At 41.1% G+C, this 26,232-nt stretch overlaps 1 protein-coding gene across 2 annotated transcripts in view; it reads left to right on the top strand.

Moving 5' to 3' along the window:
• The first annotated feature begins 540 nt into the window (after positions 1 to 540).
• SEMA3E (semaphorin 3E) overlaps positions 541 to 26,232 on the top strand; it is a 201,463-nt gene continuing 175,771 nt past the window's right edge. For both annotated transcript variants that reach the window (XM_042466429.1, XM_042466428.1), the window contains exon 1: positions 541 to 915. In XM_042466429.1, coding sequence (XP_042322363.1) covers positions 798 to 915 — 118 coding nt within the window. In that variant the 5' untranslated portion in view covers positions 541 to 797. The remainder of the gene's footprint in view (positions 916 to 26,232) is intronic.

Genomic DNA, 26,232 nt, shown 5'->3' with positions numbered 1-26,232 from the left:
TCATCTGGGATCCCAGAAAGTCCAGTTTGGGTCCCCTGTTTGAGGTTGTTCACCTCTGTTCTGTGTGCTAGTCTAGGAGAGAGAGAGAGAGTTGTAGTGGTTTGAGTGTTGGACTATGGCCCTGGAGGCCAGGGTTCGATGCCCAGCTGGGCGATGAAGCCCGCTGACTGGGTGACCTTGGCTGAGTCACACTCTCTCAGCCTCAGAGGAAGGCAATGGCACGCACAGCAACCACAATATAAATTGGAAAGGGGGAGGAGGAGGAGGCTTCAAGGAAGCCGGACCTCGGACGCCTCAAGGTTGCTGGGCTCTCCCCCCCATATCCTCCTCAGAGGGGAGGCAGAAGGGGAATTGGAGGGAACTGGGGGGGGGGGGCTCTTTGGCAAGTCCCAGCCAGGCAAGGGCTGCCTTCTGGGGAGGACCTCCTCCTCCTCCTCCCTTCCCTCCTCTTCCCTCCTCTCTGACTGACTTGCTTCGGAATTGAATTGCTGGGGGGGGGGGTTGGCCGCCTCCTCCTCCTCTCCCTCGCCGGCTTTGCTGCAGGAAGACAGCAGCCCTCCTTCCCTGCCTGCCTCCCTCCCTGAAGGCAGCGCTGCCTCCTCTCCTCTTCCCCTGGCAGGGAGTGCTTCCCCGCGGAACGTGGCAGGGCTCCTTCCCTGCCCTCGCTAAGGAAGGAGGGAGGCAGGCGCCCAGAGTCCCAAAGAGTGGAAAGTGGAACTTGGCAGGCTTTGGCTCTCTCAGCTGGAGAGGCGCCCTTCCCACCAGACAAGGAAGGACATCGTCCCAGGGGCTGGGAGATGGCCATGGCAGCCCAGGACCGCTTCTTCCTGGCCTTGTCCGGGGTTTTCCTACACTTGTGGACTGGAGGGCATGCCAGCGACACCAGCCAGCCCAGGTTACGCCTCTCACATAAAGGTAAGCCTGCTCCTCCACCCACCCATCCATCCATCCACCCACCCATCCATCCATCCATCCATCCATCCATTCATCATCTCTCTGTCATCTATCTGTTATCTATCTATCTATCATCTAACAATCATCTATCTATCTATCTATCTATCCATGTATCTTTCACCTAATCCTAAATGCCACTTCCCTGGAAAGCTGTTATGGTGCCTTCCTTCTCTTTCTTCTTTGACAAGAGTTGGCTTCAGTAAACAATTTAGGGTCCCATTTGGGGGCCTCTCACATAAAGGTAAGCCTGCTCCTTGATCTATCTATCTATACATCTGTCCATCCATCCCTCTCTCCATTCATCTATCTATCTATCTATCTATCTATGCATCCATCCATCTATCTCTTGAGGTGTCCCTTTAAAGATGCTCTCCCTGCACCTCACCCTAAATGCCACTTCTCTGGAAAGCTTTTATGGTGCCTTCCTTCTCCTTCTTCTTCGGGAAGAGTTGGGTCCCACATGTGTTTGAGCCCTGCCAGCTGGGAACTTCGGAAACAAAACAATCCCTCCTTCTTTCTCCCTGGCCAGGCATGTCTTCAAGGGACAACTTAATATGCAAAGAGATTGACAAAGTACAATTAAAGAGGATCTTTAACAGGCAGAACTGATACCTGTTTCGAGATGCCCGTTTGCATCAGATGCCCTAAAATCTGATCCCTAAAAGCCGTAGGTACCCAGCAACAACTGGTGCCCTCCAGATGTGTGTTTTGGCTGCATCTCTCTCATCCTCCTTGTCCACTATGTTGAGAGGGATGCAGCTTGGGGCAGCCATCAGAGTTGAATGCACCAATGCATGTCATTTGTGTGGGTTAAGCTTTCCGCCTGGTAAAGTGCAGACTCAGCCTGAATATCGAACTGAACTGTGCATCTCTCCAAAACAAGCACCCTGCATTGGTGTACAAACTGTACTGGAAGGTTAGCCTGTGGAAGATTCATGAGGAATCCCATTTTCCCTGTGTACTTCTCTAATGGAGGGATGGAGTGGTGTGTGCATCCCTAAGCAGCCAAATGAATCATTTCCCCAAAGGAACAAGTGTCATCACACTGTAATTAAACCGACAAGCTGCCAATAAGCCCTCTGCTTCCAACTCTATCGCCTAAAGTAAAATGTTGCCTGGATAGGAAACATTTCTCGTTCTCCGTGGAGCTGTTTTTGCCACTTTTCTTTTTTAAGGATGGAAAGGAACCCCCTCATCTTTGCCTCACTCAAAGTTTTAAAATTGTGTCTGTTCGTATATATTCGGTTAATGCCAGAAAAGCTTCCTGTACATAAGTCTTGCAGTTTTGTTACTGACTGTGTCTTTTAGTCAGCAAGAATTAAAAATCGTAATTGTAAGCTGCTCTGAGAGCCTTTAGGGCTGAAGAGCGGGATATAAATACCATAAATAAGTTCATTTAATGGTTTGTAACTGCAGCATGAGCCTTACGTTGAAATGATATACACTGGCACCACTGAACTCTGTGGGACTTAACTTCTGAGTAAACACATATACAGTGAGGTCCATCCTGACTTATGGTATACACAGAGACAACAGAAGGTGCATAAATGACAAAATAACACACAAACACACATGCCTGTCCTTTGTATGCTTACCTGGAAGTAAGGGCCACTATGTACAATTGGAAGTGTTGTGTATATGTGGCTGCAGCCCAGTCTTGTGTGTAGATGCTTAAGACCGAGTGCAGCTGAGTTCAGTGGGGCTGATATTAAACTCCGCATAGAGAGGTTACAATCATAAGCATTACTTGGGGCTCAGCGTAAGCTCAATGTGACTCCATGGAACTTGCAATTATGTATAAAATTAGATTGTTTGGGCTTCAATACTATATAAATTTGGCTGGGAGTAAATCTCACAGGATTAAGTGGGTTGTATTTCTAAGGAAAAGATTGCCGTAGCTTTTGCAAGCCATTTACTCTAGAGTTGGTAGCTGGACTGTAGTGAGGCAAGGGCAGCCTTGGTGAAGATTGCTGCATTACTCTACAGCTGTTTCATACGATTCTTCCTTCAGTTTGCTCAGTGGGGTATCTTGTAAGTGGAGACTATTATTGGCAGTCCTGAAGCTGAATAGCATACTTTCGTCGTGATGTGGAATTCCCACTTCAAGAACAGGCATGCAGGTAAAAGATGGGATGGGTTGGGGGTGAAGGATCAGCTCCATCAACTAACTTGGTCATAATTACACAGACAAGTTGTTTAAAGTGCTAAGAAGGAATTGATGCCGGATAAAGCTGTGATGCTACTTACCTGGGAACTGAATGGGACTTCCTTTGGAATAAACATGCCAAATAATGCCCTGCAAGTCGGTGGTAGTCCCTGGACTTGGACCAATCCACAAACCATCAATTGCTGGTCCCTGGAGAGTTTCTAGGGGAGCAAAAAGAAACAATTGTAGCCAACAAGCACAACCTGGCACAGTGGGTAAAAAATATCCCTCCCTCATGTCAGAGAGCTGGACTGGCATTTTTGCAAGGAAACCTCAGTACTGTATTCAAATATAAGAGTATTGTAACAGCCAGAGGCATGTGGAAATATTCCCCTAGAGATTACTTTTTAAGAATAGGGAGAACTGCTGGTTATAAAGGGGTGTGGAAGGGGAAAGATGGAAAGAAAAAGAAGCTGGTCCAGTCTGCTTTGTCTGAGGGTTTCTGCTAAAACAATAATTTTGGTCAGGCTTGATTTTATTGGCCATGAACGTGTGTTAAAGCTTTCTCTTACGTGTGCATTATGTCCTTGGCATTTGGGTTCTAAACATCAGGGCCAATAAATGTGCCTGCAGCAATGCTGGTGGAACATTCCAGAAGTGCCCACTTCAGATGTCTTGAAATTTCATTCTGGCCCATAAGTGAAGGCAATGCAAACAAGCAGGTATTGCATTAAGGGTATTAAGTCATTGATTGGCCTTCCTGAAAGGAAATGGCTTGGTTGACATTCCCCCTACCTCATGCTACAAACACACACACACACACTTGGTATCTCTGTGGTTACAGGGATTTTAAATTACCCTAGCAACTATTAACAAGCAATTGTGCTTGCTGGGAATAATTGCTGCAATCAGACACACACATAAAAATCCTATTGATCTCAAGTACATTTGCAGTCCTTTATCTGTATACATAATCTATACATACAGTACTGCATACAGTATGCATACAGTACTGCAGAAATCCTAACATGCTGCAGTCATTTCCCATAATATAGATATCCTAACGCAATACTGACCCTTTTTTTGATGGTGATGAAAGCAGGATGGGGGGAGAAGGGTGGGCTGGTCCAACCTTTTGTATTTCTCCACAGCACTGTATTAGTTGACAGTTTTGGCTGGCTTCCCATCAGAATGTTGCTGGCTTCTGTACTGACTCGCTGGCATATATGGTTTTCCACTGGTTAAAAATTTCACAGTGTTTTACTTCAAAAAGTTCCAGGGAAGCCACAACACATCACAATTCTGGCAGTATTTTTAACATCCAAAATAATTCTCTTCTAGAACAACAATACAAGCCAATTGGCATTTTCCCAGTTTTTTCCCCAGCCTTGAAAAATTATCCACAAGGGCAAAGTCCTACTTTCCTATATGTTTTTAGTGTTTAGCTTTAGGATTTAGCAGAATAACTTGTGATTTAGTATTGTTTGGGGGGGGGGGGGCGAGAGCTTAGAGCAATTTATATGGATGCCCCAAGCAATTAGATGGAGCATACCTGTCTCTACCCTTGGAACACTGTTTGACATTCCCCAGTCCAAAAAAATGTAGCATTCAGCCACAAGAACAATAGACACATGCTCTCTGTGCTATTCAAACATATATAGCCGGATCAGCCTCATCTCAGTTGCGCAGATTAGGAAAAGTGACTGTGATGTAACTGCAAAATAACATGGAAAGGGCAGCATACCCCTTTCAGCAAAGACAGAGACTCTGCATCATATAGCCCTTTTGTTGCAGTTAGTAACATTCAGGGTGTAGCTATGTGGGGGATCAGGACAGATAAAAGAGGGAACTAAGAATCTGCTTTTGCAAGTAAAATTTTCCTTCTGTCCCCATACTTTTCGCATTGCAAAGAAAGAAAGAAACATTGAAAATCATTCAAACTTAGAATTCATATGTCTATTTATTTTTTACTCACTTGGTAAATGTGCCTGTCCCTTTTCTTTGGATGCCTAACCTGAATTTCCAAATGCCCAATTGACATTTTCCATTACTACAGTGCTAGAAATTTTGGGACTGAAGGAAAATATCAGTTGGAAGTGCAGACATTTTATTTGGGGAGGTAATACCCTCCTCATTTTACCTCCCCTGTCAGCTACTCCCTGGCAACACTATACTAACATAACTGAGTGCAGTATTAATATTGGTACTTAATATTTAACAAATATGAAAGCTTTGAGAGTTCTTTTTATGCAGTGAGCAGCCATGGAAGGCAGTTTCTCTAAGCATGACCTACCACTCTCTGTCACATCACAGGATGGTTGTTCTCAATGAGCAATTTCTGCATCAGATGTTCTGTGTTGAATTGATATGGCAATGTTATTCATCAAAGAGGAACCTCTTTCTTCTTGAGGGTCAAATTCAGTTTCAGAGTATTTCTCAGGGACCACATTCCATTTACGACCAAGGGCAGAACTTTGGCATAAAAAATACCAGTATATTTTAGCTTAAAGCACTTTTTTATTGTTAAGAACTAAGTACTAGGACAGGCATTTCAGCTGTTTATAAGGGGAGGGGGTACCTGTACCAAAAAACAGGGAAACGTCAAAACAGTGGTGCCATAGGGAAGAAATGTGGTCATCTGGGAACCCCAGAAAGTCCAGTTTGGATCTCCTGTTTGAGGTTGTTCACCTCTGTTCTGTGTGCTAGTCTAGGCTAATATCTAGTTTTGTGAGCCCCATGCAAAACAAAACAAAAAAACTCCATTAAGGGTCACAGTAGTGTCTTTCCAAATATGCAGAAGGCATATACAGTTGGCCCTTGCCTTTCACGGGGGATCCGTTCCAGACACCCCCCCCCCCGTGTAAGGTGCATTCCGCCTATGCTCAAGCCCCATTAGAAACAATGGGGCTCATGTGCGGGGCGCCATGGGCATGCACGCCCATTCATTTGAATGGGACGCACCGCTCCTTGAGCCCCGCATGCCCCACGGCTTGAGTGTGTACGTTCAAGACCACATAAAGTGCGCCCGTGTATAACGCGGGTGCACTGTACCAAGGATGCTAAGTGCAAGGGATGCTTAAAGAGAAGATATTCTAGTTGTCAGATTCTCCCTGGCATACCCTCCTCCTACTAGAGGAGCCCAGAACTGAGATACGAGTGGCTCATTCTCTGCAGTCAGCCATAGTGTTGAGCCATGTCACACCTCTGATCTGTGTTGCAGAAAACACATTTGAATGGGCTCCTGCTTGATAATGCTACTATAGACTGGGCCTCAGCATGTGCCATTTTGCTAGCATTTTAACTGGCATTGTTCTGTCTTATGGAATCCTGTGACCTGTAGTTTCATGTATTTATAATTCTTTGTCAGAGAGCACTGGTGTCTTATCAACCTACAAATTCCAGGATTCTGTAGGATGCAGCAATGGCAGCTAAAATAGTATCAAACTTCTATAATTCTGCAGTGTGGTTGCACCCTCAGTTCCAACTACTGTGGTGTGGTCTAGAATTGGCATGACCCCAACCTTAAACTCTATGTGAAATTGCCTGAATGAATATTTAGATGGATATTCATGTGTGTAGATGTTAACTTTTGTATTGTGGCACTTTACACAAAATTCATGGAAGAACAGTTATGATGATTTTTGCCTTAAACCAAATACTGTTCATATCTACCCAACCCTATTTGCAGTGCACTATCAGGACAATGTTTAATGTCCAGCATCTACAACGGGCCTCAGGGACAAGCATTTGCTTTTAGTGGCAGCTTGGCTTACTGGAACAGTAAATTGTATATCTTTTTTCTGTGAAATGTGGATAGTTGGGATCCAGGTTACTTAACTTAGATTTTATAGAGAGATCTTGTGGCACCTTTGAGACTAAATGAAAGAAAGAAATTGCCAGCATGAGCTTTCGTAGACTTCAGTCTACTTCCTCAGATGCTTCCTTGGTTATATTTTGTAATATTCAAATGCTTCCTTTAGGATGTTTCACCCATCCATGTATTTAATGGCCCTATCAATCCACATTGCTCCTGAAAATGAATATGTAACTGTTTAGAACAGGGGTAGGCAACCTGCGGCCCGCGGGCCGGATGCGGCCCGGCAAGGCCTTGGGACCGGCCCCAGCCTGGTCCTGCCGCCGATTGCCACCGGGGCCTTTGGGGGGCAATTGTCTATAGAAGCCTCAGAAACATGCATTTATATTAACATTTTTTTAAAAAATCAGCAAATTTTTTTGCGTGTCCTCCATTTTTTTTAAAAAAAGTGTCATCCATTTGAAAAGTTTGTCCTACATTTGTCCTGGTTTATTTATATATTTAATTTTTTAAAAAAGTATTTAATTATTTATTTTTTGGCTTCGGCCCCCCCAGTTGTCTGAGGGACAGCAACCCGGCCCCCGGCTCAGAAAGGTTGCCTACCCCTGGTTTAGAATGAATAGGTTTTAATCTGTACAGGCTGAATCTGCCTTATCTGAAATGCTTGGGACTAAAAATGCTTTGGGTTTGGGGTTTTGTTTTTGTTTTTTGAATTTTTTGATCATTTGCTTATACATAATGAGAAATCTTGGAAATGGGATCCTTGCCCCATCTCCAACATTGAAATTTGAAAGTAATTTTATACATGATATTTTAATAAGGTTTTAAAAAAACAAAGCTTTTGCACACTAAACCATCAGAAAGCACAGTTGTCACTATCTCAGGTATCCATATGGACCATTTTGAAATTCAGACTCTTTCGGATTTCAGAATTCCTGAGAAGGGAGACTCAGCTGTATAAGATACAGTAATGAAGGGAGAGTTTATACAAAACAGGCTTAAAATAATTTCTTCCACACTGTTGTAACAACTTTTTCTTTCAAAAGATTTGCCTTGCTAATGTCTTATAATTTGTTCCAAGGACTAGTTTAGTTGATAATGGACTTTGAAGTATTACTTCTCACTAAACTACAGTTGTAACATGTAACTTGGCAAAAGCACGGTTTCATCTTGCTTCTCACATAAAATGAGTGGCATACAGTTAGTGAAGTAAGAAAAGAGGTCATTTCCATTTCTTGTTAGTTACCTGCCCAGTCCTTCAGAATGTATTTGTAAATATTAGCATTTTTGCACACAGTGGTAAGTTGCATTTCTCCATGACTGCTTCCCTGGTAGTTGCTGTAGGTGATATCAAAGATAAATTGACAATACTGAATGGACAAGCACAAACTTGTTAGGAACAGTACAACTGGCACCTACTGCCTATTTCCAGTCAAACAGGATACCAACAAATGCAGACTTTCGAGATACAAAAATATCATATGAATGGCAATAACTTCAAGGCTCATTTGGTGCAGTGGAATGTTCTTTAAGAGGCCACGAGAAGTATGACAATTCCCGATGAGTGCTCCTCCCCTCACTCAGTGCTTCCTACTAGCCCTGCTAGTAGCACCTCACAAACTTAGGTCTGACTACCACCAGTCTGACTTACCACTATGCTGCCACTCTCAGATACCTTGGCGTACCTTTGTTTCTAAATTATGGAGACAGAGTAAGACTGTCCACTGTCAACCAGAGGGCCTTCTCTATTGCTGGTCCTAGGCTATGGAATGACCTGCTGGAGATGATCTGCCACATTACCACCTTAGTGGCCTTCAAAAAGGCCATCAAGAAGGATCTCTTCCAGCAGGCCCTTCCAAATTAGCCTCCCCTCCCTGAGCACAATAGCATCTTCTCCCTCCTACTATAGAGTCCTTTCCTCTTCTCCCCAGTTCTGTTGATTTGATCATTATAACTTTTTATATTGTAATTTATTTAATTTTGTTTTATAATTTGGGTTAGGAGGTTGGGAGGGGGATAAATTTTAATTGGATTTGATATGTAACACATTGTTTTTACATGTTGTAACCCGCCTTGATTCCCCATGAAAAGGTGGGCTATAAATAAGTCATATTATTATTATTATTGTTGTTGTTATTATTATTATTATTATTATTATTATTATTATTATTCTGCACATATAAGGATTAAACAGTGTAGGAGGTCAGAGCATGCACACAAAACCATCCAACCTTCCTTGGATTCGTCAGGTTATCCTATGTTGTATCATCCTATTTCCCTCCCCTGATTCTACTCCATGATATACTTCAGTTTCTTTGTGAACAAGATTTTAAGTATCCATAAGATACCAACAATTTATATATAAATTCTGAAAATCAAATCTTGATTTTGCATTCTGTATAAGGAACACCATTTTACTATGTCAATATATTTAATGGGACTTGAGCTTCCATGGATTTTGGTATCCCGAGGGGGTGGGCTGGGGGGGGGTGTCCTGGAACTAAAGCCCAGTGGATACCAAGGACCCACTATATATGTGAAAGTTCATCACTTTTACTGAGTATCTGGACTAGGGATGTAAATATTTGACTTTCATCATCACAAATGAAGATGAATAATTTCCTGTTATCTCCCTGCTACAGACCCTCCTCTCCCAATATTTCTGTGCAGTTCTTGCCTGGTATTAACATACCCCAAAGTGTCTCAAGAAATTCTTCTGCACAAAAATATGCATGGGGTTATTTCTGTGAGCATCACAGCTTTGCTTTGTTTTGGGTTTTGTTTTTGTTTGTTTTTTTGTTTTTTGGTAGGTAGTCACTTTTTCCAGGTAGTCACTCTAGGATGTGTGAATACTTGGTGAAAATGGCATAAAATTCTCATCATTTTGTTATTTTTTCCAACTGGTTTCCATAACTATTTGGACAACCATCTTTCATTTAGGAAATGAAGAATTTAATATTCTTTCCACATGGACCTGCATGGATCCCTCCTCCCTTGGTGGGTGAAATGTTCTAGTAAGGCTAACATGAAAATGAAATATACTGATCTCAGCTTCATTTACATGAAATTTTGGGGGCAAACAGCAACCTTTGCTTGGGGGAAAATAATTTTGTAAAGTGGACTCTGAGCCATGCTGAGGTTCTACCATTTCTGTCTGTTCTTTTTCAACAATGTATTCTGAAATCTTAGGATCAATTCACATGGACAATTCATATCCCTTCATGGGGCTTAGATTTGCCCTCATTTGGTACTAGTATAGTGTGTAAGCTATGTACAAGGTGGAGAAGTAGGGTCAAGCACAGTAATTTCCTTTGTTTACATCTCCCCTGTCATCATGCTCATTGGCCTTCATGCCCTTGCCGCCACATGTAGAGGACATCCTTCTGTAGTAAGAAGCCTCTTATACCCATGGTGGCTTGTCATGTGAGTTAGAACTGCAGAAAATCAGAGTTCAAGCTCTCTGGGGGAGCTTCTGTGAGCAGAACAGATTCCCCATTGCAGACCATTTCTCTCTACCCTTTGAAGGTGACAGGAATGACTAGGGGTGAAGGGAGCTAACACCTTCATTACTGGCATGTAGATCCTGCAGACTGAAAATTCCTACATTAGAAAGGGGAGAAAGGAAGCTTGCCTAGGGGGCTGTGAATACTTGAGTGAGGCCATTGACATCCATCCAATAAGGTGGCAAAGAAACCAAATGCAGTAGCTCTGAAGGAAGTATCTTCCATATCTCTCAGGGAAAATCCATTGCAACCACTTTGTACTTTCTAGCTAATTACAGTTAAAATGAAAGAAATGTGATCATTTCCTTTTGACTTCCTGAGAAAGTTAAATGTTAGAATCTTTAAATTTTTCACTAGGGCCTGAAAACCACCCAGAATGCCCTCAGCATCCCTCTTATTCCTTGTTAGGCTGGTGTTGTGGATCTTGCTCTGCTCTGGCAATCTGATTGCTAGTGATAATTTTTATGCAGCTTAATTATTCACCCAGGGAGACAATTGTACATTTATATTAAGCTGTAACAGTGACAGTTCACTTAAAAAAAAAACTGTACCTGAAGATGTAGAACCAGTAAACAAATTTGGAGAACTTTGAGCTAAGTGTGCATACTCTTTAGGCTGCATATTTGAGAGTTTGGAGAGGTGTTTACTGTATCACAGCTAGAGATTGTGTGGAATGTGAGAGCAAACATGAATGATAACCAAAACTCTTGAGTGTTTCAAGGAGACCACATAGCAAGCAGTCTGTGGCATTTTCTATCTTTCTCTTGCTCACTGAATTGTAGGATCCTCTAAGAATGTGCTTTGAAGGTTGTCTTTTTTCCTATATTGGCAGCGTAACCCAGATACACAGACAGGCAGAGACAAACTTAATGCCACTGATGAAAACAAAATTACATTCCTATTTAATACTTCAGACACTTTTTCAAATTAAGCAGAATTGCAAAATTTGGAAGAAGATATTCTTGGTATAAGGGGTACCAAGGTACAGGGATTAAATGCCTCTACTGCAGCCACTCACTCAGAAACTATAAGGTTGGGAGTTCAAGACCAGCCAGGGGCTCAGGCTTGACTCAGGCTTGCATCATTCCGAGATTGCTAAAATAAGTACCCAGCTTGTTCGGGGAAATTAGTGTACAGTTGTAAACTGCTTAGAGACTGCTTACACAGTATGAAGTGGTATATACAGTAAATGAAGCTGCTATTGCTACTGCTACTGTGTCCAGACCTCAACTGGTTTAAAGGATAGGTACCAGAAACTTGGGAAGGCTGTGAATACTGCATATCCACAACTTCTCCCAACCCCTACTCCAAATCTCTCCTTTTCCAACATTAGGTCTGCCAGTGTTGATGAATAATATGTGATTCCTATGGTAGCTGGACATTGGGTTATGTGATTGGAACTTCCCTCCTAAGCACAGAACTTGAAAGAGAGGAGTCCTCCCACTCAAAGTGGAAAGTCCAGAACATCTTATGATTTCTGGGTGCGCCTTTGGGACCATACGATTGCATTTATATTTATTGTAATCTGTTCCTTTATATCCATGAGAAAGTATATTCATGTGCATTCTGGAAATTCAAGATATGCTGTATATTAGAGATGTAAATCTTTACTTATTTTATTTTTGCATTTAAGAAATATCAAAGTTAGGCCTAGCCTATCTCAAAGCATGTATCTCTCCATATAAGCCTGTTTCATACAACCATCCTCCCCACTATCTGGGGAAGACACTGGAGAAAGGCTTCTCAGATTATGAAACATCTGCCACAGGTAAGATGGGTGGGTCCCTTTTCTGCTCCCATTTTTGCAGGCAAATGCCCTCCTATTTCAGTAGGTCTTCAGCTTTTAACTATTTATGATAGCAGTGTGCAAGAGGTGTGTGTGTGTGTGTTTTTTTAAATGTTTGTTGGCATAAATTCATGAAAAGCACCAGATCCCATTTAATCTTGGAAGCTAAGCAGGATCAGGTCTAGTTAGTAATTGTATGGGAGACTGCCAATGTTTTGTCCAAAACAATTCTTTGTAAAAAAAAAAATTTTTTTTTTGCACAACACACTCATCTTTCCACAATTTTTGTGAAAATTTTGTGAAGATCTTCTCAAGAGCAAGAAAATTTGAGAATATTCTTTATATCCCTGCTCTATACAGTATATTCATCTTGTTTTATTTATAGTATGTTACTGTGTTAAGCTAAGCTAAGTGCTTTGGAAACTAACAGGCTGTACAGACCAGTGTTATATGCCGGCCACAGGGCAGAGTGGTGGCATGGCATCCACATGACGCATGCCCCAATGCTGCCTAACACTGCCATCATGCCGTGCACCTGACTGCACAGTGGGCAGCATTATGATGGTCCTTTGGTGCTGTGTCCAGATGATGCAGCACCAAAAGGAGCACAAGAAGGTGCTGCAGCTGCAGCAAAGGCACCCTTTCCGTGGCACAAAAAGGAGCAATTTTTGTGGCTCTTTTTTGCACTGTGGAAATGCCAGATTGGGGCCAAGGCATGTAGTTGCTATGGCCCATCCAGCACTGAAAGGGATGGTCTGTTTAGCCACTAAGAAATAGACACATATGCCCCTCCGATCCCCTCAGCCATCAACAGAAAAACACTGTCCGCCTTAACAAAACCTCTGAGAGTGAAGCTCCTTTCAAAAAGTGTTTTAAAGCCTGCCCACCCCCCACCCCCACCCCACCCCTCTACATATCCTCATTATCCTTTTCTAGCTGGAAGGTTTGTTTTAGAAACATTGGCTTAGAGAGGATAGTGAAATAAGACTGAAGAGCAACAGATTTAAGTGCTGAGTTGCAGCAGTTGATCTGTGGTAAATAATGCGTGAAAGCTTGACTTGGGAAAGACTGCGATTCTGCTCTAGTTGATCCTAGTGAAAATGTGTGTTTCTACTTACAACAGACAAGGTAAACTAAAGCTGCATCCAGAATTCTCAAATTAACATGTGTGAACAGTAAAACACAGAGAAAAGAGGAGAAGAGATAAGTCTGCCTCGCCACCTATACCCACTTTGCATGATACAAAACATAGATCTGTAAGTCTGGCCATCAAAATACAAACTGCAAGGAATGTGAAAGCTGGTGAAAGAAAAAGCCATTCTTGGATATATTTTGGAGGAAGACTTGAACCAATCTCTAGAAGGTTCAAAATATTTTTGCATACTTATGCAAGGCTGATCTTGTTGTTTAATTTCTCGTGTGCATATTGTTAATTTTGAAGAAAATGTTTGCTGAATCATGTTGAACTCCTTTTTTGAAGCGATGAACTTTTCCATAATCTTTCCATGTTATTTCTGTCTCTGGTACCAAGTTTGCTGTTAAAGAAATGATGACCAGGAACATGTCTACTTTGTTAACTCAGAATACCTGTACTAACCTAAAGTTTTCAAACCTACCAACATGCAACTAGATTTGATGAGCTGACTCAAGCCCACTCACTGGTGGAATCATATTTTTAAAAGCAAAGAGCTTAATTTTTCAAGCCAATCTGAGAATCACAAAATAAACTAATCTCTATCACTCTAGGTCATTTCTTCCCAATCTGCTAAACACCCTTTGCAACTTTTCCAATAGGCCACTGGACCCTTGTAATGGGGCAATCCAGAGGAAGGAAGACACAGATTTCCTTTTTGGCAGATATCTCAGCATTACCCTTGATCATCTGCTCAAAAGGTCTCGAAAGGGAAGAGGTGCATTTTGAGGACTAGGTAACTGACAGGGGAGAAAGAATTCTTTTCTGGCTCAGATTCTGATCTGAGCTGATGAAGAATTTTAAGATTCATGAAGGTTAATTCCCAACATTAAATCTATTCAATCCTAGGGGGGACATCAGCAAAGAAAACAAGTTCTAGTTAGAAAACAAGTACCATAACCCTTCTCATGGTTATATTAAGTATGCTGTATGACAACTGAATTCCCTTCCCTAGCGTCTCACTGCTATCTAAGCTAAGTACAAAATAAGCAGTGCATTGTTGTTGTTGTTGTTGTTTTAAAAAACAACAACCGTGGTTGTATTTTTGTAGGCTTGGAGTGGAGTGGACTTTAGGATACTAGTAGTGACTTTAGGACTGTTGTTTTCCTGTTTATGAAAATGCAATAATGTTGTTTTTAACTGTGCCTTGTTAGTACAGCTTCTGTGGTTTCTGCCGCAGGACTTGAAATGGTTTGACGTTCTTTGGCATGACGAAGATAGCATGGTGCATTTGCTTCTTCAGTATGCTATTTTATTTTACCATTTCCATCAGAGAACTGAGTTCCTTCTTAGTTAGAAAACATGAATGGGCTGGATATGGCTGTTTCTGTTATCTTATCTCTGCTTTTTCAAAGTGACACACACCATCTGTTGGGGCTTTATGGTACAATTTCGTTGGAAACAAAAGTTTGACTTAATGTAGAATTAATATTCTCAAGGTGATTTACTGTATGTTACTCCAGCAACAGCATCTGTTTCAACCTTCCTCAGAAACCTTGGGTCAATGAATATTATAGAACTTACATTTGGGAACTTAGTGTTATTAAATCTGTGTCCGGTTCTTTTCATGCTGCCAGACAAAAGTGATGAAACTGCAGTGTGCCGTCCGCACTAATTAGGAAATCCTCCATTTTTAAAGAAGCATGATCCCTGGGAGAGGAAGAGGATAGAAAAAAAATACTTAAACCTGTTTGGTCATTATGTAAGTTATTTCCAGTTTGGGGAGCTATGGTGTCTATTGACCATATATGCAGTTTCTAAATTTCCTAGTGAGAAGTGATTTGTAGCTGAGAAAATTGAGAAACAAAATATGACAAAACGGTACAATAGAGATTTCTGACAGTACACTGTGTGAAAACAGAGACTTTATTTTAACCGTTGCACAGCCGTGTTAACTCACACATTTATCTCTACAAACAACTGAAACTATAGTTTTTTTTTGGGGGGGGGGGTTCGGGCTATGTGCCATTTTCTAGAAAAGTTTATTCCTGATGTTTTTGCCAGCATCTGTGGCTGCATCTTCTCTCTGATGTATCACTCATCCTATGAGTGTGGGTTTACTTTTTGTGGCCTAAATTTAGAATTTCATTATTTCTATTATTTTTCTGTCTTTATTAAATTTCATTTTGTTAATTTCTGCCCAGTATTTATCTTGCCTTTTGAATTTTGTTCTATCTTCAACGTCTTAGCCACCCCTCCCAGTTTCTGTCATCTGAGATTTTGTGAGGATTTCCTCCACATCATTTCTAACTCATTTATAAAATGTTGAAGGGTAGTAGCCCTAGGACATAACCCTGAGGCACTCCACTTGAGACCCGTTTGAGTGAAAACTTTCCTGATGACTGTTTAACCTTATTTTTTTCAAGGTATATGGTAAGGGCTGAGCCTTACACATAATCTGATCACATATGTGCAAAAATTCAAAGAAGGCCAAGAAGCACCTGTGCTACTATTCGCACTTTTCCCCCTTCCTAAAGGAGGCTCCTCAGAAACTTACAGCAGGGCAAATGGATGGCAGAGGCTGTGATGTGACTTTGGACAATGCTATCTTTGTATATCTTTTCAGAAGCATGCCCTAGTGAGTTTAATGGAACTTAACAGTGTTAAAATGTTGATAATCTAATACGTATGCCAGTACTTCTTTCTGGGTACTGGCAAACAAAACACTGGGTACAAAACAAGTATAAAAGAGAAAGATCTGGAAAATCATAGAGGAAGGAAAGGAGGAGGAAGACTATAAGGGTAGATAGAAGTTTCAATCAGGGGAAAGAGAATGAGAGACAGAAAAGAGAAACCAGGAAGGAAAGAAAATAGATGTAGCCAGGAGAACTGGGAAGTGTGGAGGAAAAATGAATGGGGTGCATGCACGTGACCGTGCCACCACACCACTGCGCAGCTGCCACCACATGCACGAGTCCCATTCAAGTGAATGGGGCTCAAGCATATGCACATTTTGGCTTATGCGGGGGGGGGGGGGGGCAGAACAGACCCACCCACGTAAGCCAAGGGCCCACTGTATGTTTAAAAGTTGTGACAAAACAAATATAATTGAAATATATAAAATATTTAGTGTGTGTGTGTGTGTATCTTATAAAATATTATATATATGTGTGTGTGTGTGCATGTGTGTAAAATATGTATCAAAACTTTACAGCCAAAGTAAACAAGCTTTAGATATCCCTCTTACTTCTGGGGCTATGACTCCCATTTAACACCTCATACAGTTTGGGCCAGAAGGCCATCCTTAAATCATTAATGTTTATTGGACATGGTCCTTTGGGTTTTGGCTTCAGAAAAAAAGAACTTCATAACACTCTTCTGTTATTTTTTTTTAGTATCTTCTAGCAGATATATAAGATACCATTCTGAAGCTCTATCTGGGAACTTACTTAAAAGAGGTGTAACTGGTCTTAAGTGTGGAAAAGACCTATAGGACTGATAGGAACATGAGGATAGCCACAAGTTTGGATAAAGAATGCTTGGAAGTAAGAGAGATGAAATTGGAAAATCAGCTCATTGACCCATTTTCTATCTGCAGAAAATTCAGAGAAAAATGTCATAGATGGAGGAACAAAAATGTCACCATATTGACACTGTTTGGCTATATCTACCTGTATACTCTGTGGTTATAACACTGTTACTGATCATTGTTATGTTAGCTTTAAAAGAAAAATAAGATTTAAAATAAACTGCTGAAAAATGCAGCAGTCCCCCCCCCACCCAGTGTACCCTCAAACCTTGAAAAAAGCTGAATTTGAAACCAGAAGGAATGCAATGGCATTTCCAGTTGTCCTGTGTGTGGGTCTCTGGGGTGGTGGTGGTGCAGGCATAAAAATGGTCCCCACCACTGTTGGAGAGAAAGATTACATACTTATATGGAGTATTTGTAACTTTGTACATGTGCAGTCATTGACCCCATATTACTTCTTTAAAAAATGTAAGAAAGGATGCTGTGATGAAAAGCATCTGTCCTGATTGATACTGACGCCATCACTGGTACTGATAAGAGGTGACTTCCATCCCATCCTATCCTATTTTTTGGTTAGTTATTTGAAAAAGAGGAAGCCATCAGGATCCAGGATAACAATCCTGAGAGTGGCACCACTTTTCTGGAGCATACATGCTGCAGTTTGTACCATATACATGTTGGGATAGAGCATGAAGTTCTCTGTGAACCATCCCAAAGTCTTCTGTCATATACTTATGGAATGTACTTATATAGTGAATTGAAAAAGAACAAAGCTTTACCTTTTTAGAAAAGCGCAACAGCCAGCTGTTTGGTGTTTTTTTTTAAAAGCAAACCTTTTAAATTGTTTTCATGGACAACATGAAGTAGAACTGGAACAAGGGTATTTGCCCTGAGCTGACAGTTTCTCAAGCATGAATGGCTGTGACTTAGAGTGAAAAGAAAGAATGCTGAAACACTCTTCTGTGTGCCTGAGACATTGGTTTTGCCCTTGGGTCTAGATAGTTTCAGAGGTCATTCAAGTGGCAATAGTGCCAGCCAGACCTTTGCACAGTTTCACTAAAGAAAGTGTTGAGTTTGTGCATCTCTTGGTATTTCTGAAATGACCTCAGACCATTTCTTAAATCATATGCTTATATACATTCTTGTATACATTGTATACATATGAAGAGGGTATCTAAATAAGCAGTTAGTCAATAATTACAGGTTCTTATAGACTCTTTGTAACATGCACATGAATAAATGTGCAGGGCTGTCAAACATCTCTGCAGTGTAGGCAAAATTCTCACAACAGCCAGAGGAAATGTAGCTGTAAAAGTCTTGATGTAGGTGTTCTGTGGGCTATGTTCTAAATATATGTACATGAAATTATAGTCTGTATGCCTTTCCCTCTCGTCTGAAATGTGTCCCTTGTAAGACACAGCTGGATTTATTGTTTATGGGTCTGCATCTTAGTGTCATACCTTCCAATATCTCACTGATGAAACCCAGGACACATGTGGACAAGCAACATCAGAGTGTGGTCAAGGCAGCAAAATGTATTAAATGAGGAAGAACAGACAGGCTAGGAGAGACTGTACCCATTTTCCTTTGCCTGAGCTTACTGGTAAGGGCAAGATTCTACTTCTCCTTTCCTTCCTCTGCCACTGCACTAATTGAGTGTAAACTACTTTTGCATTTTCAACCTGGTTTGCAGCAATTGAAAAACAAAGGAAAAGTTAGGGCAAACTAGACACATATGAATGTATCCCAGGCATTGGAGGAGGAGGTGGGAGGGGCTTGCATGCAGATCGCAAATAACCAAATTTGCAAATGCCATGTCCATGAATGTGAAGAGCCGACTGTACCACTAATGTAAAAGGGCAAGGTTTCCTGTGTCAGCACATAGATTTGTACCTCAGATGAAACATTGTGCCAAATGCACCGCAAGACCTATCCTACATATTCCTTCCTAGTCTAAGAGGTCAACAAGGGAGCCTTTTCTACTTGGAGAGATCTAGAGAGAATCTTCTTGGTTATTGTACTAAGTCCTGTAATATTTTGGAGTTAAATTGTAACTTGATTAATTGAAAGAGTTGACCCTAGGACTGGCTACCTGATTTAGTTATTGAGATATATGTTTCCTCTAAGTTCTTGTTGTTACTTTGTTGGTGATGATGTTGTTTTTACTGTTTCTTTATTGTTCTGTTGATGGATATATGATTATAAATTCCATTTGTAAAGACTGTGTAAGCTACAGCCACATTAGAATCTCTGTCGATGGATGATAAAACATTCTTATATAAATATTATTTTATAAATATAATTTTAATAATATACTAAATTTAATAACTATCATTAGGCCCAACTAAAATGTACTCCTTGCATTTCAAGCAAGCATTGGAGCAGAATCTGCATTGTAACCCATGATGTCAGTATCAAATTCTGGCATGATACTAGATTATTAAACTGAACATTATATCTGTGTCTTCTGAATCTATGTGGTGTGATTTATTTAATGGGCCAGATGCATATGGTTTGTAGGCTATTATAGTTCCTTAACTTATATTTCCTTCCTGTTGGTTTTTGATAGCTATGTTTGTGTTGTAACTATCTTACAGACAAAGAAGAGGCATAATGATGCGTACAACCAATCTAAGCTTAACATAGTGTGAATTATTGACCTTCAAGGCCAAGAGTAAGCTGAAGTATCACACAACTGGAAACTGCAGTCTGCTTCAGGGAGGAAAGATAATTCACTGAATAATGTATTTGTTAAGAATTATTAGCTCAGCATCATAATAAACTCCCTTCCTGTGGGTTGTAGTATATGTGTTTGGTTCTATGCCAGTACTCTGAGGGATGGGGAGATATGGTCCTCACTGGGCTCATGGGCTCCAGCAAAACAGCAGCTGTTGAGGAAAAGAAATTTCACAGTGTATGTATGATCCTTATGAAATCACATTGCTTGCATTCTTTAGAGTTTCATCAACACAGGAGCAGCAAAATGTCCAAGTTATAAGGTCTACTGAGTGAAGCATCTGAACAGCATCAGCTTTTAGTCTCCCGCCTACCCTTGTTTTCCAGATTCTCTAAGAAAATGAAAATTTACTAATAGATGTAGAAGGGACTTAAATGAAACACTTTCATATGGTAAGAATTATTTTTGGCAAAGCAGCTGAATGTGGTAGTTCTGCAAGGCCATGAACTAATATTTGGAAGAAAGGCTTATAGAATCCCAAGTCTTTCTAAATGGCATCCGCTCCAAACTTCCTTCTCTTCTGTTTATTTTGTTTCTATCTACAGGCCTATTGGCTTCAAGCTGTGAAGCAATTAAACTTCTATTGGAAGTCAAACAGGAGGCTTCTTAATGATTCTAAATTTGTTTTATATGGATGAGGAATAGCAATTGTTCATGGTAATGTGCAACGGGTTTATTTACAGGCTTGCTGCTAAAATAGAGGGAGGCAGCTGTAAATCAGTTTGACTTGTGGCTTGTGAAAATGAGATGGAAAAGCCCGTAGTCAACTTCCCAATGAGTCAAGCAACCAAGCACAATCTTCCATTTTTGAGGCTTCTGAAGGAGTATGTGAATAGAAAGTGGATTGGTGATTTAGGCTGTTAGTCATTCTGTCCTCTTTACCACCTTTTTTCTTTGTTATATGTTTAAAAATGTCTATCCAGACCATCTATATATAACTTAGCTAAGTGCTCACTGCTATTGCTAAACCAGTGATACCCAAAGTGGGTGATATGTCCCACCAGGGGCAGTAGAAAGATCTAGAGGTGGTGAGCAGAAAAGGTGGTGACAGGGGAATGGTGAGGGAGAAAGCGTGTGGCAGGGGGGTTTCAGTCAAAGTATTGGTGCACAAGAAAGACAAGGGAAACCAGTGGCCTGTAGGACCTTAGTGGGGATGAAGGTTGCTTGAAACTTCTTTCCAGGGTCCCTTGAAACCATTACACAACATCACTGGTTGCTTTGTGTGGTGGTGTCTCCCACTTTTTGCCTCCCCTCATGAGCTCACTCCCTCAGTTACATATTTCACTATTGGCATTTGGGAAGCTCTTGCAAGGTTTGGGTGTGGGGCATCACTTCTGTGTATTGGAGCATCACCATTTTGGAACAGACAGACTGACTGGAGCAAGGAGCTCATGGTGATGTGGGAGAAACGGTGGCAAAAAAAGATTTCAAATTTGAGACCCTGCTCAAGCTTTGTGAGCTTTGCTTGGACTTTCCTGGCAGGTTGGAGCTGCAATGCTGCTCCTGTTTTCATTCATTGGGCATGATGAGAGAAGAGGTAGCAGAAGAAACAATGATGTTTGGGGGGCACCTGAAGCTTTGTGGGGAAGGCGTATCTCTGAGAAAGGAGAGGGAGGAGTATCCAGCATTAATTCTTGGAAAGAGTCCTTCAACCTTGGAGTGGCTTCTGTAGTTAAAATCTCTCCCTTTCCCCATCTTCACCGGTCTCCACACCAGAGCATGTAGCTTCTGTAAACCTCCTATACATATACCAACTGTGCCCTTCTCCACTCTGACAAAGGACTGGGAGTCCTTCCTTGCTGGGGAGAAGTGTCTCTTTTTTTGTTCAGTCATCCGGTGAGCAGCAACCAAGAGGCCTCTCACTTGCATTGGCCCTTGCTGCAAGGCTGGCATGGGCAAGAGGCTTCTTGGTCACTGCTCAGTCAGCTGCCTGGTTGCTGCTCCCAAGGTGCCTAGGAGCAAAGGGAGCAGGGACTAAGACTGGTTGTTTTGAATTTGCAGTAGAACAGTGGACCTAATATCAAGAAATATATGCTGAGTGGAAGGGGCGGGGGTGCTAGGTTTCTTGTCCAAGAGGAAAAGGCGTGGTAGTCCAAAAAAAGTTTGGGGGAACACTGTGGTATTGCCAAAGGTGATGCTGCCAACATCTATTTGGGGAGGGGGGAGCGGTAGTACCCAATCCTCCTTGCTCCAAAGTCACTGAAGCCACTGTCAAAATCAACCATGAAAGCAATCTGGACTAAGAGTGTCCTTCTCATATCATGGGATGGAGCTATAGAGACACTCAGGGCACCACTTGAGAAGACAAATGGTGAATGTGGAATTCCCAGTGTTATACCCAATCTCTGATCAGCAATATTGGCAGGATTTCCCACTTCACTGTGCATGTACCAGCAACTGGGAAGGTAGGCAGTGGATGGAATACTCCTGTTACTATTGATCAGTGACAAAAGATAGCAGTGGAATTCCAATGGAAGTGAGTTTTCCATTCTCTGCACAGAGAAGATGCAAGTGGATATCAGGGAAGGGAGATGGGCCAGATAAAGTCAGCAGAGGAGAAGGGCTTGAAGCAGAACCTGGCCCCATATCATTGTCCCCTGTTTTACTATTTTTCCACTATATACTGTCTATAGTTATGCATTTTTGGTATGTATATTGTAATCAAGTATATTTGTGGCTTTTCTATGTGGCTGCAGCATAAACCCAAAGAGAGATTGGGTAGAAATGATTAAATTTATGCATTCATGAGGTTACTTGTAAAGTGAAACATGTGAGTATAAAACTATTCATGCTTTTACAGCTTATAAGCAATTGCTTCTCAGTATTGTAGACTTTACTTGCAGCTGTCATTTATAATTAAGCTGATAGTTTCAGTGTGGGTGGGTGGATAAGGCAAGAGTAAAAACACATAAAATAGCTTATTTTATTTATCATGCATCAGTAAACCTGGCTGAGAATAGGATGATACTCAGAAGGGGAATAGATTACAATAGCAGAGAAGATAAAAATGTAATAAAGCTGGCAGTGTTGCATTTAAAAATGTAGTTTAGCTCACAAATTCTTCTTGCAACCAACCTCAATAGATCTGTATTTGAGTTGTGATTACATATGTATGCAGTCCGTCAGTATTTCCTCTTATCTCTCTACTCTTCTCAAATCTCTCACACCTTCCATTTACAAGTAAATCTCATTTGATAACCTGAGAGGCTACAAATGTGGCATGGGACAAGTTTAGCTCCTGGGTTTCTTGTAGTCCAACCCCATTTCCGCATTCCTCAAGAACACCCCCAAAGCCCTTAGGTGACGGTAAAGTTTCCCTTTTGACATGATTATTGTCTCCAACTATAGGGGCTGGTGTTCATCTCTGTTACTAAGCCGAGGGTGCCAGTGTTGTCAAAGACACTGCAGATGACTGCATGGAATGCTTTTACCATCCCACCAAAGTGGTACCTATTTATCCACTTGCACTTTTACATGCTTTCAAACTGCTAGGCTGGCAGAAGCCAGGACTAGTGATGAGAGCTCACTCTATCATGTAATGCTTAGATCTTGAACTGCCAACCTGCCAGTCTTGTGGACTTTAGAGTCAACATCTTAACTGCTGAGCTACTACATCCCAAAGCCCCTATCTCACATTTTTATTTTAAAAATAAAAGTAGTTTTCTACCTCTAAATAAAGCTAGATAAACAAAACTATCCAAAATGGAGTAGTTTACTTCTCTTATCCCCCACAACCTATAACCTCCCAGCTGATAATAAACCAAGAACTAAGCCAGAAATGTTGTTGTCACTTTCAGGTTGAGGCAGGGCCATAGGGACAACCATTGGTATTCCTCCTGGCATAGTTGCTCTCTGAATTGTCGGTACTGCATCATGGGAAATATATTTAACTTCATATATTTAACTAGCATGCAAAGAGAACTTGATTACAATAAATATAATGCGGTCTATAGGCCCTTTCATGCTATACAATTACAGTATCATGATTCCACTTTAACTGTCATAGATGTATCCTATACAATCATGTGATTTGTAGTTTGGTGAGGTACCAGAAGTCTCTGGCTGAGAATTCTAAGTACCCCTTCCTAAACTACTGTAACTATTAAGATTCCATGTTCAGTTGCAGCTTGTGACTTTCATGTCAGTGTGGCAGTAAATCCATTCAGTTCAAACTTGAAAGGAACTATCCGCGGTGCTTGAACTATTTTGAGGATTATGTTCAGAAGCTTTGATAGTTCCTTTAAAGTCTACATGAAAACCAAAGTTAAAACTTTGAAGCCATCAGCCGCCATTGTATATGCCACAAGCCTGTGTTGAAGTTGGTTCTTCTCTCTCCAGCATTTAGAATTATTTCAGCCATCCTATCTTCTTGGTTTTCTTGGCCCTCTGTTGCAATTGTGTTTTTGTAGAACTATGAACAAGAGTCAGTGTGGTGTAGTGGTTTGACTGTTGGATTGCAACTCTGGAGATCTGGGTTCAATGCTCCCTTGGCCATAGAGACCCACTGGGTGACACACTCTCAGCCCCAGAAAATCCCATATTAGGTGCACCTTAGGATTGCCATGTCAGAAAAGACTTGAAGGCACAACAACCAAGAACCATAAACAATAATTATCAAGTAGTATATGTATTTGCAATTCCCACCCAGGTTATCAGAGTTAGAATTTAATATGGATCGTCATTTAAATTCCTCAAATGTTTATTTGTACAGCCCCCCGCCCCCCGGTCCACTCCAGAACTCAGACCAAGGAGAAAAGGAGGTGGCAGGATCAGCATCCTTTCTCCCAGTGTCCATTTCCCAGGAATAAAAGGACTGGGATGGGACTCTCCAGCTTTCCTTGTAGGAAAATAAGACTATGTTCACTTCTGCTGTAGGGTTGTCCCAATCAGCAAAAATTGAAAATAAATTCCCTACAGGTAATGCTTGGACATGTGAATTCTTTATTTTGTCTATGGCAATTGTATGATTGGAGCTGCGTGCCTCTGCCACCCCTCCCTTCTCCTGTCCCTAGGTGAGATTTATGGGATTGTATGGTAGAAAAGGGGATGATTGTTTTGGTTTGAATGTGTTTGAGTGTTTTGTACATACTTAGATCACACATAAAGAAGCAATCTCCTTTCATATCAAACAGAGAGATGGTCACACACTGTTTTGTTTTGTTTTTCTTAAAATTTGACTTGAATTTTTCATCCCAGACTGGAATTGCATTTCTGGAAGAATTACAGATTCCTACATTAATTGGTTATATTCTGGTAAACAGATGAAAGGTCTACTTTGTCTTGAAAGCAATTCAACAAATAAGGATTCTACAAAATTCCATAGTTTATCCTTAGAGCAGAGAAATGTTTAAGAATGGTGAATTCTAGGGATGAGAAGGAGGTTCACTGGAGTAGAGATATTATTGAAGTTTCTGCTTTACATTTACTGGAATTCTTCAAGAGAATCCATCTTGTAAATATATATATACTTGCTGGGCTGGCAGAGAATTCTGGAGAAATAAAATACATGTAAAAACCATGACTACATTTTAAAGATGCAATTTTTAGTAGAAAATGTAGAGCTGAAAAATACAAACACACATAATTTACTCAGTGGAAAACTGTATACCTACAGCTGATATGAGACAGGAGCTAGGTGTAGAATATAGGATCCATTTTTCTGCAGGATTCCCTGGACTCTCTTCTCTAGTCCTTAAGGTGAGGGAGAGGAAATATCAGAATGAGAAAATTATTTTGAATGGTGTGCGAATATATACTTTAAAAAATTATTTGAATGGCATACTCTGGGAAACTGTGATTGATGCTTAAGGTATCATTACATCAGCAGGGGGTTTCCCTTGTAACATCACCATTGCCCCACTCATGTCACATCTCAAAGGGTCATCTCTAGGCCTCATGTTTCAGTCCCAATATCTCAGGACTTGGGATAATCTTGCCTTGGCAACCTAACTGGCAACTTTGGTCATGCCTTCAGAATAAGAAGAGGAGAAGAAAAAAGTATGTGTGGAAGGGAATGAGTAAATGTTATTGAAACTAAGAAGGGAGGGAGGTGTGCTCACCACAGGGAGATGAAAAATACTGCTAAGAGGAAATTGCATATTTTCCATAAGAGATTCAGCAGCCTTCATCCAAAACTGAGACTGTCAGCTATTCCGTTTCATTCTTGCCATGCCATAATTTTTGCCACAAGTTGCAAAGAAAGTCATGTTCACTAGAGAAATGTCAATAGAAATAGAAGAGTCTCAAAGCAATGCCCTTGAAATATCTGCCACATGGCAAATGTCTTATGTAAATAAGGTCTGGTAATCCCATGGAAAAGAATCTCTGGAAATAGGTCTTGTCTGGGTCACGTTGGATGATTCAGATTTGCTGCTGTTTACCATGGTGTGGGATTAACCATGAATATAAGGCTCTCTGTTTCAAAGCACAAGGATACATGTGTTGTGCTAATGATATTTGTTTGTACTTGATGGAAAACTGGATGCAATTATTTGTTTTATTACAGCTGTGTAGAAAATCCCAGCAAGATTTTGAGAGGTCTCTGTCCTGTATATCATATTGTTAGTTTTGGACGGGGCCAGTTCTGAATGCAAGGAATCACTATTGGCACTCATTCTTGGTGCCACTGCCA

Source organism: Sceloporus undulatus, chromosome 5 (assembly GCF_019175285.1).
Source record: "Sceloporus undulatus isolate JIND9_A2432 ecotype Alabama chromosome 5, SceUnd_v1.1, whole genome shotgun sequence".
Lineage (NCBI taxonomy): Eukaryota > Metazoa > Chordata > Lepidosauria > Squamata > Phrynosomatidae > Sceloporus > Sceloporus undulatus.
The sequence above is the reverse complement of the archived record's forward strand: the minus strand, read 5'-3'. Positions and strand labels throughout refer to the sequence as shown.